At 35.9% G+C, this 17540-nt stretch overlaps 1 protein-coding gene across 5 annotated transcripts in view; it reads left to right on the plus strand.

Moving 5' to 3' along the window:
* LOC106076176 (uncharacterized) overlaps positions 1–17540 on the plus strand; it is a 161797-nt gene that overhangs the window by 123004 nt on the left and 21253 nt on the right. For all 5 annotated transcript variants that reach the window (XR_008780024.1, XM_056043124.1, XM_056043121.1 and 2 more), the window contains exons 22-25: positions 1705–1853; positions 1948–2010; positions 6694–6750; positions 7740–7854. Coding sequence is in view for 4 of the 5 variants with exons in the window: in XM_056043124.1 (XP_055899099.1) it covers positions 1705–1853; positions 1948–2010; positions 6694–6750; positions 7740–7854 (384 nt within the window). In the remaining variant the exon portion in view is untranslated. The remainder of the gene's footprint in view (positions 1–1704; positions 1854–1947; positions 2011–6693; positions 6751–7739; positions 7855–17540) is intronic.

Consider the following 17540-nt stretch of genomic DNA (forward strand, 5'->3'; position numbering starts at 1 on the left):
TCTGTAACAATTCGGCTGCTTTTCCTCTAAGTGCCAACATAAGACCAGTTGCTTTCTCTGCCTGGGTATACCATCTGTTGATTTGCGCCGCCGCCTCGAATTGTAATCGATACACCGACCAAGACACAGAGCCGTCAAACACCGGTGGTTTAATCTTCCCCATCATTTCAGTCACAGTGGCACCCGCATCTTGTTTCTTTTGCAGCTCCGCCTTCATTTCATTTCGTAATTGTTGAATTTTAGAATCAACATCTCCCACCATTTGGGACCTTAATTCAGCGACCTCATTTCTTAATTGTTGTTTGAAACTGTCTGTCATTTTTCAAATCAGACACAAAGGATGCTATAGAGCTAAGTTTATTACCTAATACATTATTAAGTTCATCCTTCACCAATTTCAGGTCTTCATTTATTTGCTCTTTCATCGATTTCCAAATTTCCCCCGTATCGGGTTCTATTTCAACTAAATAGGTGTCCGGATCCTGTTCATCATCTATGATGCTTTGCTTCAGACGCTCCATGAGCGCCTCTTTGTTGCCGCTTACCTTCAGCTCTCTGCATCTGAGTTCTCGTCTAAGTTCTATCAATGAAAGCTGACCAAGTGTTTTCGTTGATGCCATCCCATATCTTTCTCACGTTGGCCTACCAAAACTTACGTTGGGTTATCCGAAAAGAAAATGATGTAACGGTCGTGTACAAAGACCTTGTTCCCACTTTCGTTGAGAATCCCACTTCTGACACCAATTGCTATAACTTAGCAATCAACCTCAACGAATAAAATAAAATAGAACGTTTAATAATCAGTTATAAACTGGATCTAGAGCCAAACCCAGAATCACATCTCAGGCCTTCTTGTTTACATCTCTAATCATCGGCCATCTTCCTTCCTCTGTTCTCTAGCGTGTTCTCTGGTACTCAATGTCGCGCCAAATGACAGTGCGCAATGTAGAGTCATAACAATAGTATAGCTTTTATATAGCGCTACTTTCATGCTTATAGCATGCTCAGAGCGCTTTTGGTCCAATCTCATTTGTGGACCAGTGGGGGGGGGAGGGGGTATCTAGGAGTTGGTTTTCCGTGCTGCCTTTACGCGCTCAGTAAACACAACTCTGCCCGAGTCGGGTGTCGAACCTCGAGCCCCCTTCTAGGTAGCCAAGCAAAGTTCAAGCGCACTTGGCTTCTCGACCACGCTTCCCACGAAATTATAATGAAGAATTTAGAAAGTAATTGATGTTACACTTGTTTCCTGTGCTTTCACTATGAATTGAGATGAATGCTGCTATATTGTCTGTATCTGTCACTACACTAGCCTACTTACTTGCCAGGAATGTCTTCTACAATACTAGACCACTTACAGTAAGGTCTTCTAAAACACTACACCACTCACTTGCCTGACTCCATTCTAAAATGACCTTAGTAGTCTCTGGCTCTTTCTGATGAGTTTGTCTCTTTGGCTTTCATCTCCTTGTTGGACTGGAGTTGTCACTGCTGGTCAGAAGTCTCTTTTCACAGCATAATTTTCCATCGCTGAATGGTCTGCATTGTTGTAGCTGCTCAGAATCCTCTCAGAGTTCTAACACTATTTTATTGTCTTTTAATTGCAATTATGCCATACTCCCAGACTATCGCAAAATATTCTTTTGCTTTGTTCCAGTGTTCTTTTTGTTCCGATGTTCTTTTTGTTAAGATATCTCTTTGTTACAGTGACTGGGTGAATTATATCAAGTGTGCTCAAGATATGGCATGCACATGTCAATTAATACCTGCTCCAACTGCAAAGAGAACAGATTTAGTGTTTATCAACTTGGCCAAGATTAATTATCTACTTTTTGCAGCTAACAATTGCACAGATGGTATGTAAATTAAAATAATCGTTGACTAAACAAATAAATTACTAGATTACTGTTATAAAAAAATCAAAATTTTGAAAACAATTTTTTTTTTCAGCACTAAGTCAGGTTTTTCTTACCATTCCTGAAGTCATATATAATCAAAACTTCCAATGTTTTAGTAAGTTCAATTTGATTATTTTATGGTGAACCTTTTCATAAAAGCATATTCCGTAATTTAAGTGAAAATTTAATCTTATATGTATTAAAAACCACTCATTTATATACCTAATAAGTGCTCTTCAACTATTAAACGTATTTGCATGAAATTTGGTAAACAAGTTTCTGTTATCTCTTAGGTGCTCATATAGACACAGTTTTCACAGATTTGCAACCTAAACGTCGCAATTTGTGAACAACTGCAATCTTTCTATTAAACCTTTCAATTTTATTTTCGGTATGTTTCCAAAAGGCCGCAGTCTATATATATAAGGCGTAAATATACAAATTAAGATTTTCTGTATTTGTAAATATTTCTTTTCTTTTTCCCAAAATCAAATTATTTTGATGTCACTTACGTCATTTCCATTTCCTTTTAAAAACGGTTGAAGATTAATAGAATTAAGCAGATAGATCTATTGAAGACTAATAGAGTGAAGCAGATTGATCTATTGAAGACTAATAGAGTGAAGCAGATTGATCTATTGAAGACTAATAGAGTGAAGCAGATAGATCTATTGAAGACTAATAGAGTGAAGCAGATAGATCTATTGAAGACTAATAGAGTGAAGCAGATAGATCTATTGAAGACTAATAGAATTAAGCAGATAGATCTATTGAAGACTAATAGAGTGGAGCATATAGATCTATTGAAGACTAATTGAATCAATCAGATAGATCTATTGAAGACTAATAGAATCAAGCAGATTGTTCTATTGAAGACTAATAGAATTAAGCTGATAGATCTATTGAAGACTAATATAATCAATCAGATAGATCTATTGAAGATTAATCTAATAGAATCAAGCAGATAGATCTATTGAAGATTAATCTAATAGAATCAAACAGATAGATCTATTGAAGATTAATCTAATAGAATCAAGCAGATAGATCTATTGAAGACTAATAGAATCAATCAGATAGATCTATTGAAGACTAATAGAATCAAGGAGATAGATCTATTGAAAACTAATAGAATGAAGCAGATAGATCTACTGAAGACTAATAGAATCAATCAGATAGATCTATTGAAGACTAATAGAATCAAGCAGATAGATCTATTGAAGACTAATAGAATCAATCAGATAGATGTATTGAAGACTAATAGAATCAATCAGATAGATCTATTGAAGACTAATAGAATCAATCAGATAGATCTATTGAAGACTAATAGAATCAATTCAATCAGACAGATCTATTGACGACTAATAGAATCAATCAGATAGATCTATTGAAGATTAATAGAATTAATCAGACAGATCTATTGAATACTAATAGAATCAGTCAGATAGATCTATTGAAAACTAAAAGAATCAAGCAGAGAGATCTATTGAAAACTAATAGAATCAATCAGATAGATCTATTGAAGACTAATAGAATCAATCAGACAGATCTATTGAAGACTAATAGAATCAAGCAGAGAGATCTATTGAAGACTAATAGAATCAAGCCGATAGATCTATTGAAGATTGATAGAATCAAGCAGATAGATTTATTGAAGACTATTAGTATCAATCATATAGATCTATTGAATACTAATAGAATCAAGCAGATAGATCTATTGAAGACTAATAGAATCAATCAGACAGATCTATTGAAGACTAATAGAATCAATCAGATAGATGTATTGAAGACTAATAGAATCAATCAGATAGATTTATTGAAGACTAATAGAATAAAGCAGATAGATCTATTGAAAATTGAGTCAAGCAGATAGATCTATTGAAGACTATAGAATAAAGCAGATAGATCTATTGAAGACTAATAGAATCAAGCAGATAGATCTATTGAAGACTAATAGAATCAATCATACAGATCTATTGAAAACTAAAAGAATCAAGCAGATAGATCTATTGAAGACCAATAGAATCAATCAGACAGATCTATTGAAGACCAATAGAATCAATCAGATAGATCTATTGAAAACTAAAAGAATCAAGTAGATAGATCTATTGAAGATTGATACAATCAAGCAGATAGATCTATTGAAATCTAATAGAATTAAGCAGATAGATCTATTGAAAACTAATAGAATCAAGCAGATAGATCTATTGAAGACTATTAGAATCAAGCAGATAGATCTATTCCTTTTCTTTTCTTGAAGGCATAGATTTGTTTAAACTGTAGATAATACTAGCAGTATTTTCCTCTAGACATAGATTTTGAGCTTATAAGTCACTGTTGGATTATTGAATGTCTTTTTGGGGGTGGGGGTTGGTGTTAGTTTATAATAAAGCTTATATCACATTCATGTGTCTGTCTTATACAACGTATATCACATTCATGTGTCTGTCTGTCTTATAAAGCTTGTATCACATTTCTGTGTCTGTCTTATAAGGCTTATATCACATTTCTGTGTCTGTCTGTCTTATAAAGCTTGTATCACATTCCTGTATCTGTCTTATAAAGCTTATTTCACATTCCTGTGTCTGTCTTATAAAGCTTATATCACATTTCTGTGTCTGTCTTATAAAGCTTGTATCACATTCCTGTGTCTGTCTTATAAAGCTTGTATCACATTCCTGTATCTGTCTTATAAAGCTTATTTCACATTCCTGTGTCTGTCTTATAAGGCTTATATCACATTTCTGTGTCTGTCTTATAAAACTTATATCACATATCACATTCATATGTCTGTCTTATAAAGCTTATATCACATTCATGTGTCTGTCTGTCTTATAAAGCTTATATCACATTCCTGTGTCTGTCGTATAAAGCTTATATCACATTCCTGTGTCTGTCTTATAAAGCTTATATCACATTCCTGTGTCTGTCTTATAAAGCTTATATCACATTCCTGTGTCTGTCTTATAAAGCTTATATCACATTCCTGTGTCTGTCTTATAAAGCTTATATCACATTCCTGTGTCTGTCTTATAAAGCTTATATCACATTCCTGTGTCTGTCTTATAAAGCTTATATCACATTCTTGTGTCTGTCTTATAAAGCTTATATCACATTCCTGTGTCTGTCTTATAAAGCTTATATCACATTCCTGTGTCTGTCTTATAAAGCTTATATCACATTCCTGTGTCTGTCTTATAAAGCTTATATCACATTCCTGTGTCTGTCTTATAAAGCTTATATCACATTCTTGTGTCTGTCTTATAAAGCTTATATCACATTCTTGTGTGTCTTATAAAGCTTATATCACATTCTTGTGTCTGTCTTATAAAGCTTATATCACATTCCTGTGTCTGTCTTATAAAGCTTATATCACATTCTTGTGTCTGTCTTATAAAGCTTATATCACATTCCTGTGTCTGTCTTATAAAGCTTATATCACATTCCTGTGTCTGTCTTATAAAGCTTATATCACATTCCTGTGTCTGTCTTATAAAGCTTATATCACATTCCTGTGTCTGTCTTATAAAGCTTATATCACATTCCTGTGTCTGTCTTATAAAGCTTATATCACATTCTTGTGTCTGTCTTATAAAGCTTATATCACATTCTTGTGTCTGTCTTATAAAGCTTATATCACATTCTTGTGTCTGTCTTATAAAGCTTATTTCACATTCTTGTGTCTGTCTTGCTGATAAATGTCTATACACTTTTTTTCTATCTCACCCCACCAAGGATCAAGTTGACATTTGGACAATTATTGCTTGTACCTAACAAAGCAATAAATAAAACAATTTAATTAATTAGTTATATGTAATTAATCATTTTGTTTTGTATAGGACAAGGGAAAGACATTGTACTTGATAGATGTAGTGGTAGAAGTTAAATTAGTCCCACGAGAAGGCTTGAGCACTGAATTCAAAATCAAGTCTTACAACTTTTTAAAATACATTAAAAAAGCGATCACCGTAACATTACACAGATACCCCCTTCTTCTCCCTCCCTATTTCTCAACATAGCGCATCGAGAAAGCTGAAAGCATGAAATTGCACTACACAAAAACAATTTAAAAAAAAATACTTTAAAAAAATAGCTAACATTAAACGTAATTGTATCAATCAGTCTGGATGAGTAATGTAATTAGATCTGTACTACATCTAGAATAACAATAATAAATCTGTACGATTAGCAAATTTGTTTACAAATTGTTTTTCATCGGCTTCTTAATTTACTATGGAACTATTTAATCTACGCTCTGTTCCCTTTCTTAACTCAAAGACAATTGAAATGAAACAACAAAACACTATGATGTAAGGCCAATTCCAATGAAGTCAAACTAGAGAAAAAGAAGAAAAATGTGCTTTCAAAATACGGTAGTCCTTGATTCTTTTCTATTTGTTTATGCTTGATATTAGAATGCGGCCTTCTGGGAAAATAGCAAAAATAAAATATAAACGTTGAATAGAAAGCTTGTGCTATTTCGCAAATTGCGGAGTTGGAACTGCGAATCTGTTAAAACCGCTTCTTAGCGAGAAACTAAGAGGTAAAAGGAATATGTGCAAGAAATTTCATGCAAATCCATAAAACAGTTGATGAGATCTTTTGATACATAAGTCAGCCAGTAAATGGTATTTTTCGCTTATATTCTCTATTAATAAAAGATACAATGTAGATTTCAGTTTGAACATGTTAGAAGAAAAATATGAACTAAATAATGCAATATATATAATAGGTTTTAAATACATCGTTTATGCAAACAATTTTCTACTCATAAAGTAATTATAATGTCTATTCCTTTAAGACCCAGTGACAGCTGAGCTCAGACTTCTACCATTACCAGATATATCTATTTCTAAAGGTAAAATAAAAGTACATTGAGAGTATAAGAGTAAACTTATTGTCTATTTCTTCTATGGCTCATAAATCTACTTATAATCTAGAGCATCAGTTTAGCATCATCACTTTATGGCTCTAAAATCTTCTCATAATCTAGAGCATCAATTTAGCATCATTACTTGATGGCTCACAAATCTACTCATAATCTAGAGCATCAATTTAACATCATTACTTTATGGCTCATAAATCTACTCATAATCAAGAGCATCAATTTAACATCATCACTTACAAATATGAATTTCCACACACGTTTTGATCTCTAAATAAAAAAGTAAATTGTAGACTTGATGGTAGATAGTTGCCCAGTCTGTGTTTCATCATTCACACCCTGAGAATTCAGACCAGTCGCCTCAGCGTGGCGCCTCCGTGGAAATGTCTTGTTGTGGAACTAGATAGGCTAAGAACGGGAAATGAACAAGGCTAATTCCGAGAGAGAATAGGAGTGGTGGTCACGGAGTTGGGGCGGTTACAGTCTAGGAATAGGAGGCAAACCCCCCTTGGTTAGCGTTGCCCTCTGCTGCTTATAGCAATCAGGACCCGTTGCGGGGCGCCGTATACTAGGTACGATCCCCTTTGTGGCCTTTGTCGTTCCTTTTGGAACTCTAACACAAGACAAAAGGTGAAGAGCATATTTGCTGGATAAAATCTTTTCCAGCGATCCATCGGGAAAATGGCGGCGCCGATCCTCTTCTGGATTTTATGGAAGATATGACATCAGCTCTCTAACAGTATGGGGTTTTAAAGATTCTCTATATTAAAAAATCGATTTGGTGAATCGGATCATTTAAATCCTTAGTTACATAAATTGCTAGCTCAATACTTTTAGGAGTACGGAGTACGGTGCATAGTTAAATCAAGATTGATCCTCAATTATTTTTTAAAAAAAATTATAAATAAAGATCTTTGATAAAACAAAACAAAAAAAAGTTTTTTTTTCAATATTATTTACAGCTAGTGAGATTATACAAATTGCAAACATATGTCCAGACCTAAGGATTTGTGCACGAAAGTATGATATGGATAAACTGGAATCATTTTATAAGCTTGAATTCTTGTCTTATTGTATGTAAGTATTATAATATAACTAAAATAATATAGTCTATTATTCTAGATTTGTCTTTTTTATATAAACGTCATGTTGATCGTCAAATGAATTGCAAAATGAAATTAGTACTTTAATTTAATAGAAGTTAAAAAGTATATTCATGAGCGTAGCCAGGTGGGTTGAAGTTTAACCCCTCTCCCCCTTCAGATATATTTTACACACTGAGAAAAACAAAATCAAACTAGGCACACAATTCTATGGGAGGTGTTGAGGTTAAACCTTCAAGAGGAATTTTTAGGTTTAAACCCCCTCCCCAAATTAAAACAAGGTGACAAAGACAGTTTGTGTGGAAATTCAAAATTGGTCCAAAGTGGTCCACCAAGGCAGCATTCAATATTTTGGAAAGATTATCAGAATGAAATTCTATCAAAGTTATGCATCGGAAAAGAATGGAGAAAGAAAGTTGACAGATCTTGTGTGGCGCCACAACGGTGAAAGATAGGTGAATGTGTAGTTAAATATGAACATGGCCTAACTGATGTCTTATAATGATTATCTAATTGTTTTGTAAAGAGTCAATCTCTTATTAAAAGCCTCAAGAAAGAAAAAAACATTTTAAAAATTCCTTTAGTTAAGTGTTCCGTGGCTACAGTACAGCTCTGCCGTTCACGCAATAATATGAAAAACTACTTACTAATTGTTATGTTAAATTATGTTTCACTTATATACATATAAATAATTTTTTTTCGCTTTAATATGACAGAAATGTTATAACTTAGCAATACAATTGTCAAAAAATATTATTTTTTTGTCAAAAAATCTAAAATTGTTTGCATAAATGTGCTAAAAATATGGTAAATTGTCCTCTACTTTACTAAACAGCCTTCCGCGTTTGTTGCTATTAGTAGTGAATAGTTGTAAATATGGTGTATTTTTATGAAAAAAACAGCTTGCATAATTGGTTTTAAAAATTGATTGATTTTTCGCTTTCAGAAAAGAAAAGAGTAGTCTCAGAACTTTGAATGGTCTAAAATATTATGAAGTCGGATTTTCAATATCTTTTCTAGTTTATTAGATCTAAACGGGACGGACGAACGGACGGACGGTCAGACAGACCACACAAAACTTAATAGCGTCTTTTCCCCTTTCGGGGGGCGCTAAAAATAAAAATACTGCCACATGAGCGTAGCCCTGGGGGAGGAGTTGGGGTAAAAAAACAACAACAACATCGAAACTAAGTTACCAAAGTCTTTGAAAGAAGCGATGGGATGTTTTGAGGTTCAAAACTCTCCAAATAAGAAAACTAAGCAAAACTTGTGAACAAATTGCAACAGCGTAGCCATGGGTTAGGTTCAAACCCCCCCCCCCAATAAAGGTCGTTGCGGCCCAATAATAAAGAAAATCTACGAGAATCCAATTGTCACGTAAGATAATGCAGCTATTGCATTAAGTTTTTCTTTTAGACTCAATTTTTCTAGCGCACTGTCATGTTTGCCTGTTGTTGAAAAAGTAATGAAACATGTATTTAAAAGAGGATGGTTTTTCCATTAGCTCTAAAAATAGTTTGTCCAATGTTGTACGTGTTTCAGATGTTCCTTTAGAGAATTGACTTCTTAGTCCATACCTCCCGCAGGACGAGCGGGGGGACGGAAGGTTTTACCCTTGAAATAACTTCGTCGATAAAAGGTAGCTTATCTGGTCGAATAATTGGATCAACTCGCTACTCACTACTGTTTATTCATGTTTAATATGTCTATTACATACTATTCTATGACGACCTAAACTAAAGATTTAAAAACATTCTTCACTGGGATACTGAACTCTTGGCGCGTTAACAAGCTCAGAGCCCAATCACAGATTATTCTTCTTCCTCTTTGTTCTCATATAGGCCTATATATATATATATATATATATATATATATATATATATATATATATATATATATATATATATATATATATAATTCTCTTCATGGCTCAAGAGTTTGGACACCAAGTAATGGAAAGATCACTCGATTATCTCTGCAAGTCGGTCTGACTAGAGTTACCCAACGTTATTTTAGAGGCGAAGAAAAAAAAAGGTGGGGGGAGAACAAGTAGTATTCACCCGTCACTAAATAGCAAGGGCCGGACTTAACCATTGTGGGGCCCAATGCGAAACAGATTTCGCGGGGCCCAGTTTGGATAGGGATACGGATAATAAAAGAAAATTAAGAGTTTCTATTAGAAAATATATTCGTCTTTGAATTTTTTCATTCTTTACTACGCAACAATTTACTACTCGAGCCATGCGAGAGAAATCATACAGTATATCGTAAGTATTCTGTTTCCTACATAGATCACGCTCAATAGCAAGAATTACCAAATGTTTCAATCTATCTACGAAAATTGTTGACCTCAAGTAATTCTTCATTAGTTTGAGGCGCGAGAAGCTTCTTTCACCGAATCAGAAACCCCATTAGTAAAGAACAATGCTGGGAATTACTCCCTTAGAGCACGTGAGAGTAAGCGAGCAGTGAGTTTTAAGGTCGCTTTATCCCCGTACAAGGACAACCTTTGTGTCGGACATGTACCAGTTATCTCTCTATGAAATCCTTGTCCCAATCGCCTTTCGTGCAGAACTCTGCATTCATAAAGGATGTGTTCTATTGTTTCGGCGTCCTCCATGCGGTGGCGACACCGTGTGTCGTAATTTTCCCTCAACCGTCCGAAGTAAACAATGCTTGCTGGAGAGTGCCAATTAGCTGCTGTTCAGGTGCAATGAGACGATTCGTTTCTAGGAACCATGTGAGCCTTCTGTTGATCATGCGTTCAGCCGCCTTCCCGACGTTGGACGTCAACGAAACGGGTCGGTAACTTTCCGCACGATCCGGGACTTTCCCCTTTTTGAGAAAGGGGTCGATCAATGTCACTCGCCAAGCCTTAGGGAAATCCCCTTCAGTCCAAGTAAGATTGATCAAATCCAACAGTTTCTTTCTGCCAATGGGACCGAGATGTTTCAGCATTTCGTTGCTTCTTTCACTAGATTCCACAATTACGTGATAATGCCGTTTTTTTTTAATCGTGCGTAGGATTCGCGTTTTCCATATTGAATGTCACCCAAAATGACAATTTTTGACTATTTATTTCTGGAGATTTGTATGAGTTTTCAAAAGATTTTAATAATTTCTGGAGATTTCCAGGACTTTTTCGTATATTTTGCAATTTCAGGAGATTTTCATCAGCTCCTGGTAAATCAGGAGGCCGCGGGAATTCTGTTATTAGTTATAAAATGGTTTCATTCAATAATTTACAGCTAGAATTAGCGCGGGTCTTATGAAAGTGCGGGGGCACTGCGGTCGCATAGGTTGCAGTGTCCTAGGGCCGGCCGTGCAAAATAGCGGCGTATGCTACGCCGCCTGTCGACTAGTATGTTGAAAGGCTCAAACAAGTAGTCCTATATCTGTGTAGAACTGCGCAGTGATTTCCAGGGGGTAGCGGGGGGTGCGGTCCGCACCGGGTGACACCCATTAGGGGGGTAACACCCGAATGGAAAAATTGAATATTGAAAAAAAAAACTAGAAAATTAAAGCCCGAATGGAAAAATTGAATATCGGCAAAAACTAGCAGATTAAAAAAAAAAAACTCAAGATATATACCCAAATATGTCTAGGCATATCTACTGGACTAATCTAGATCTATATAATTTATTATACATTTTATTTTCTTTGGTACTAATGTCCAACAACGCAAATGCATTTTTTAAAGAAGAAACATTGTTTGTATTTGTATTGTAGTTATTTTATATTTAAGTATTAATTAGGTCAAAGAGACTTTATTACTAAATTTTAAGACAAATTAAATTATTAGCCTAATTATGTGACGTCTTTTTATCGTCCAAGTAAAACTAGTAGCAAGATCGATTCAAAAGTTTCTTTTAAAGAAAACATTTTAATGCCTCTTCAACAACGGGATTCTAGAGTCTACCCCGTTTTTTACGGCAGTACAAACCAATTTCTTTCGACTAACGTACCATCACGTACCCACTACAAGACGCCTTTCTAAAGATGAGGATGATCTTAGGTCAACAAGCCCATTAGAAACTCTCATGAACTACTGCAGCTTTCCTCAAGCTGTCGTGGGAGGCACTCCTTGGAAAATGGCCCGACGTTCTCTCATCAGGGCGCAATGCCCTGACCAATGGGTAGAGGGTGAAGCTATTCAAATTATTTTACACGAGTAAAATTAAACGTTGTCTGTTCATTGTAGTTATCAATCTAATTTTGAATAGTAGCCCAGTGAAATAACATTATCAATGTTTAAAAATTTAAAATAATATAAAATAAAGACTTCGTGTGTTCTGCTAATAAAGAGACGTCTAGAAAAAATATCGATTACAAACTTTTTGAAGAAGACATTTCAAAGCGTCTCTACTGACGTGATTCTATTTTGAATGGTCTGAATGATCCAAATTCTCTCTCGTTATGTTGACGTGTGTGACAGAAACTAGAAGGTTCACGGCAAGCTTCATACTGAACATGAAGATGATCTTAAGACATACATGTGCTATATAGAACTTGAACATCTCCCGTATAATAGTATTAGCCAATGTTGCCTTTAATAGATTTAATTTCAGCAACTTTTTAAAACTATTATAATTAGTGTTCTCAGATTCCAAGAAAATATTTCTTTATCGGAATAACGTCCCACTCCGTTATACTTTAACATTGACATAGGCGCTTCTTACTAGAGAAGAAAAATACGTTGAAGACACGACACAAGCTGAGAACGAAGGAAAACGCTTGGTGGAGCTAACGGTGCTTCAACTGACCACATTGGGCGCTTCAACAGACCACATTGGGCGCTTCAACAGACCACATTGGGTGCTTCAACATACCACATTGGGCGCTTCAACAGACCACATTGCTAGATGGAGAGGGAACCTGATGCCTCCCTTATACTATCTCCAGAAATAATTTTGTCAGTTCTACAAAAAAAAAAGTTTAGCCAACGGTAAAAGTTTGAGAAACACCGCTCATTTAGCCTTGAATGTCTCTCACACTTCAGATACGGCTCGTTTACCTCTTTTTTAAATTTTTACCTGCAAACTTCTTTCTAGTAGAAATTGTACATCATAGACTTAAGGAAAATGAGTTTCTAAAGCTCAGAAATGCAGAAAAATACTTGGTGTCCGGGGCTTCGCCCCTGACCTCGATAGGTGATCTTTAAACGCTTCCCGAGATGAATAGATGACTAAGCTAGCGTAAAACTTACATTTTTCCCTATAAATGGTAGTAAAAGTTTGAATAACACAGCAAAACGTTATACCGTTTCCTTCTGCAAGTCTAAAACATGTTTAGGTGATTTTAATAAATATACATTGTAAAATAATCAAAAGTAGAGAAATATGTCATAAGCAATGGGATTTTCAAATGGAATTGACTAATTTTACATTTGTGCAAAAATCAATGAAAATATATAATCAGCTTACTGTATTGGTTCGACAATAGGAATTTCTATTGGGAAAAGTGAATAAGGTTGAAAACCGGTGGAAAGGGGTGACATCCGAGCAAACCGCACCGGGTAACACCGACCATAGTGACTCCACTGATATCGACAGAGTAGGCATCTTTTCTCTTGAACTTCGTGTTAGCGCTGTTCCATTTCTCGTTTATTCAACTCTTAATATTTTTTTTTTTCATTTTATAAGGGTAGAGATGGACTTTGAATTGTTTAGTCATTCTCCCCTATCTATTGGCAATATGTCTGCTTTTACATTGTCTTTTATTTCAATGTGGCTTGTGATCCATTGGAGGCTTGCTACTTTATTCATAAACATTTGAAGTAGAAAAATCCTTAATAATAAGGCATGTTTTCGAGACCGAAGATTAATGAGGAATGCCGTATTTTCCTTGGCTACGCAGCCCCAGCTGCGACATACATATTTTGTCTCATGCAGCGCAGACATAACCATTTTACTCAGGCGGTTGATTTAGATTTTCTTTTCGCCTTCTTCGTCTTTACTCTTCTGGCCTTAAATGTGTATCCTGCGGCCTTTGTGAGTGATTTCCAGCTGTCTCGTTCCGAAGCCGTCCTATGTCATTTAAAGCAATTTGGCGCCTAAGCTGGACTTAAAAGAGTGTGGAGCACCTCTGTTACGTCGACTTTTGGCATAAAATCGTCCCCCATAGGGGTTACACGCCCTGCCCAGCGTAACTGTTGGACCATAAGAAGTTCCTTTATACTGTCCATACCGGCGTTCTCAAAGACCACCGTATATTATGATGGAGCAAAAGTATCTTTGGTGAAAGCGTTTAAGAAGTCTTAATAGGTGTATGTGTAGTATCCATGTCTCAGATCCATGTAGTTAAGAGAACCACTGCTTGGTAGACACTGATTTTTGTAGGCAAGTGGAGAGTTTCATTCCGCCAAACTGTGTCCAAAAGCACAGGGATAGGGATATGATTTCGGCCACATTTGTATATGCTTGTGAGTCTTAAACGTTGACTGCAGAGCTAGAGAGGAGGATCCTAGCAATGGAATTGAGATGCTACAGGAGGATCCTAGATATCACGTTCAAAGACCGATCACAAACCAAGAGATTAGAGACAGGGTTACTGCAGCGATCGGACCCCATGATGACCTACTAACTATAGTAAAAAAAACGCAAGCTTAAAATCTATAGCCATATTACTAGATCTTCGGGGCTCGCAAAGACCTTCCTTCAGAGAATTGTACCAGGAAAAAGAAGGCAGACAGAGAAAGCGATGTGAGGACAACATAAAAGAATAGACGGGCCTGCCATTGAAAGAGTTTCTAAACAAGGCAAAAGACAGGGAAGAATGGAGAAAGACGGTCGACGAGTCTTGCTTGGTGCCCCAACGGTCCAACAGACTAAGGGATAGGTAAAGGTGAAAATGATTACGGCATCTCGAAATTCAGGTTAAACAACGCTCTTCTCCCAGCATACAGCGAACAAGTCTGTTAGTCTCACGGTTAGAGCATCACCTCCGATTTAAAATATTTCATCAGGGAGGCCATCATAGCCAATTTTTAGCGGCCCCCGAAAGGGGAAAAGACGCTATTAGTTTTGTGCGAAATGTCTGTCCGTCTGTCCGTCCGTCCCGTTTAGATCTCGTAAACTAGAAGAGATATTGAAAATCCGACTTCACAATATTTTAGACCATTCAAAGTTCTGATGCAACGGCTACTTTTTTTTTCCTGAAAGCGAAAATTCTAATTTTTAAAATTAATTATGCAAGCAGTTTTTTTATAAGAAAAAGCTAATTAGAATGCATTATATGTTAGACCTAATTTAAGACGAATAGTAATCTTATAAACATCATTTTCGTGAATAATTTTTCTATACAGCAAAAATTTTTTTTAATTTTTTTTTTGAGGATTCTAATATGAGATTGAGCCTTTTCAAAACAATTAACTTATTTAGTTCGAACCGAGGGTCCCGGGTTCGAATCCTGGTGAAGACTGGGATTTTCAACTTCTGAGTCTACTCAGCTCTAATGGGTACCTGACATTAGTTGGGGAAAAGCAAAGGCGGTTGGTCGTTGTGCTGGCTACATGACACCCTCGTTAACCGTAGGCCACAAAAACAGATGAACTTTACATCATCTGCCCTATAGACCACAAACTAGTTAGGCCAGGTTCACATCTAACTTTACATTCACTTTCACCTATCCTTTGATCTGCGGGACGGTTGGGGCACTACACAAGATCTGTTAACCTTCTTTCTCCATTCTTATCTCTCATTTGTCTTTGATATAATTTCATTCGGATTTTCTTTCTGAAAATATTGAAGCCTACCTGGGTGGACCACTGGTCGTGCGGTTTGCTCGCTGGAATGTCGTTTGGTTTTTATCGACGATCGAAGGTTCAAACCCTGCCTGCTTCCATCCCCCGTCGTCCTGCGGGAGGTTTGGACTAGGAAGTAAACTATCTTCAACTCTGAAGGATTATCCGAATTATGTAAAACATTTTACTTCGGGGGCCGATTTTGAGTTTGTGTTTCCACACAAACTGTCTTTTGTAACCTTGTTTTTTTTTACTTTGTTTGTAGTGCGGGTAAGAACAAGGAACATAAAAAGTTGTTTTTTTAAAGACAATTCCTCCTTTATGAAGCTGATAACTTTCTGTGAGAGCGATTACAAAGCTCTTAATAACTAATGAATGATAGATACAAATAAACTTTATCCCAACACAATCCCTCCCAACAAACAAAATATCTGGTTACGCCCATGTATAAATCTACTCAGAGTATATACAATTTTAGTTTGGGATATAGATCTACACTAGAAACACACATTTATACATTTTGTCAAATTAATTCGAGCAGTCCAGCAAAATGTTCCTGAACGTCGATATGTTTATTTGACTGTTTACTGAATATAGGCGGACATTTTGAATGACATGTGTTCAAGATAAAGATCTTCAGACCACATTTAAATTTAAGATGATTTTATTTTGAAAAAATTACAATGGTCAAACCAGAGTTTTCCCTGTGTGGCCAATTAGCTATTAATTTTTCCCATAGATATACATAAACCGTCACAGCTGTTTTTGACCACCGTTTCCGCCCACCTATAAACAATTAGCAAGCTTATATGAAATTGTAAAAAAAAAATACAATACGAACCAAACAAACCTCTGATAATCACACTATTATTCACCTTATTCTGTATAACAATTTTTTTTTCAGTAACTTTTCGAATTAGTAGACCACGTCACTCATTTATAAAAGTAAAATCTACAATATCTCTGTTTTAAGAGAGAACTATTTAAACGCAGCATAAATCAAGCCTTACAAATGTGATAATAGTCATAATAAATATCTCAATTAGATAATGATCAATTATTTTTTAAAATATTGTTAATGTAGGTCTGTATTTTGAAAGCGACGAATAGTTTGAGATTTTTATACGTGGCGGAGACCAGGAGGCAAAAACCAAAAGGCAGGCGCCCCAAAGGCAGACCACGAGTACAGTGGCTTGATGACGTAGAGGCAGATCTTTAACAGCTAAAAGTCCGGGCATGGAGACTAAAGCACAGATCAGAATGGACCCTCAATGGCATGAATGGATGGAGACCATCACAGAGACAATTTTCTCTCTCCCCCTCAAGATGCAACTTGCCAGGACCCACTTTTCAGGTCAAGAATAGAAACAATCTGTGACCCATCGTGTTCAATGTGTCATCGATCCTAGGGTTTGTTAGTTCGTTCAGAAATCTGTAGTCCACACCAAATCGTAGATTCTTTCTTTTTCTTTACCTAAACGAATGGTCAACACGAAAGGCTATTTGAGGGTCTAATAACTCCTTGCTGCTTCATCCATTCTATCATGTCGATAGCTGCTTAACTAGAGTTATCGTCCATGCCTTCAACAAACGTAAGTCAAACGTTGTATGGCCATTATCTCATTGATTCAGACTGGCCTTGTAAACTCTCTATTTTATCAACAGTATTCTTCTGACTACTCCATCTTCTTCATCCTCAGCACCGAGTAAGGTCCCACATTGCAAGGTGCATCGAAGATTTTCTGGGAAAATATATTTTCAGCATAAAATCAAGCCCTATAATTTAGTCATCAGGGGTGTCAGCGATCAGGGATTCATATTCCAATGACTGGTTTCCTAGATCGATTTCTATAATAGTCAATCCCTTTGAAGCCATCAGTACACCGCTGTCTTTTTTCGACGAGTAAACCTCAAATTTC

This window comes from Biomphalaria glabrata, chromosome 10, assembly GCF_947242115.1.
Source record: "Biomphalaria glabrata chromosome 10, xgBioGlab47.1, whole genome shotgun sequence".
Lineage (NCBI taxonomy): Eukaryota > Metazoa > Mollusca > Gastropoda > Planorbidae > Biomphalaria > Biomphalaria glabrata.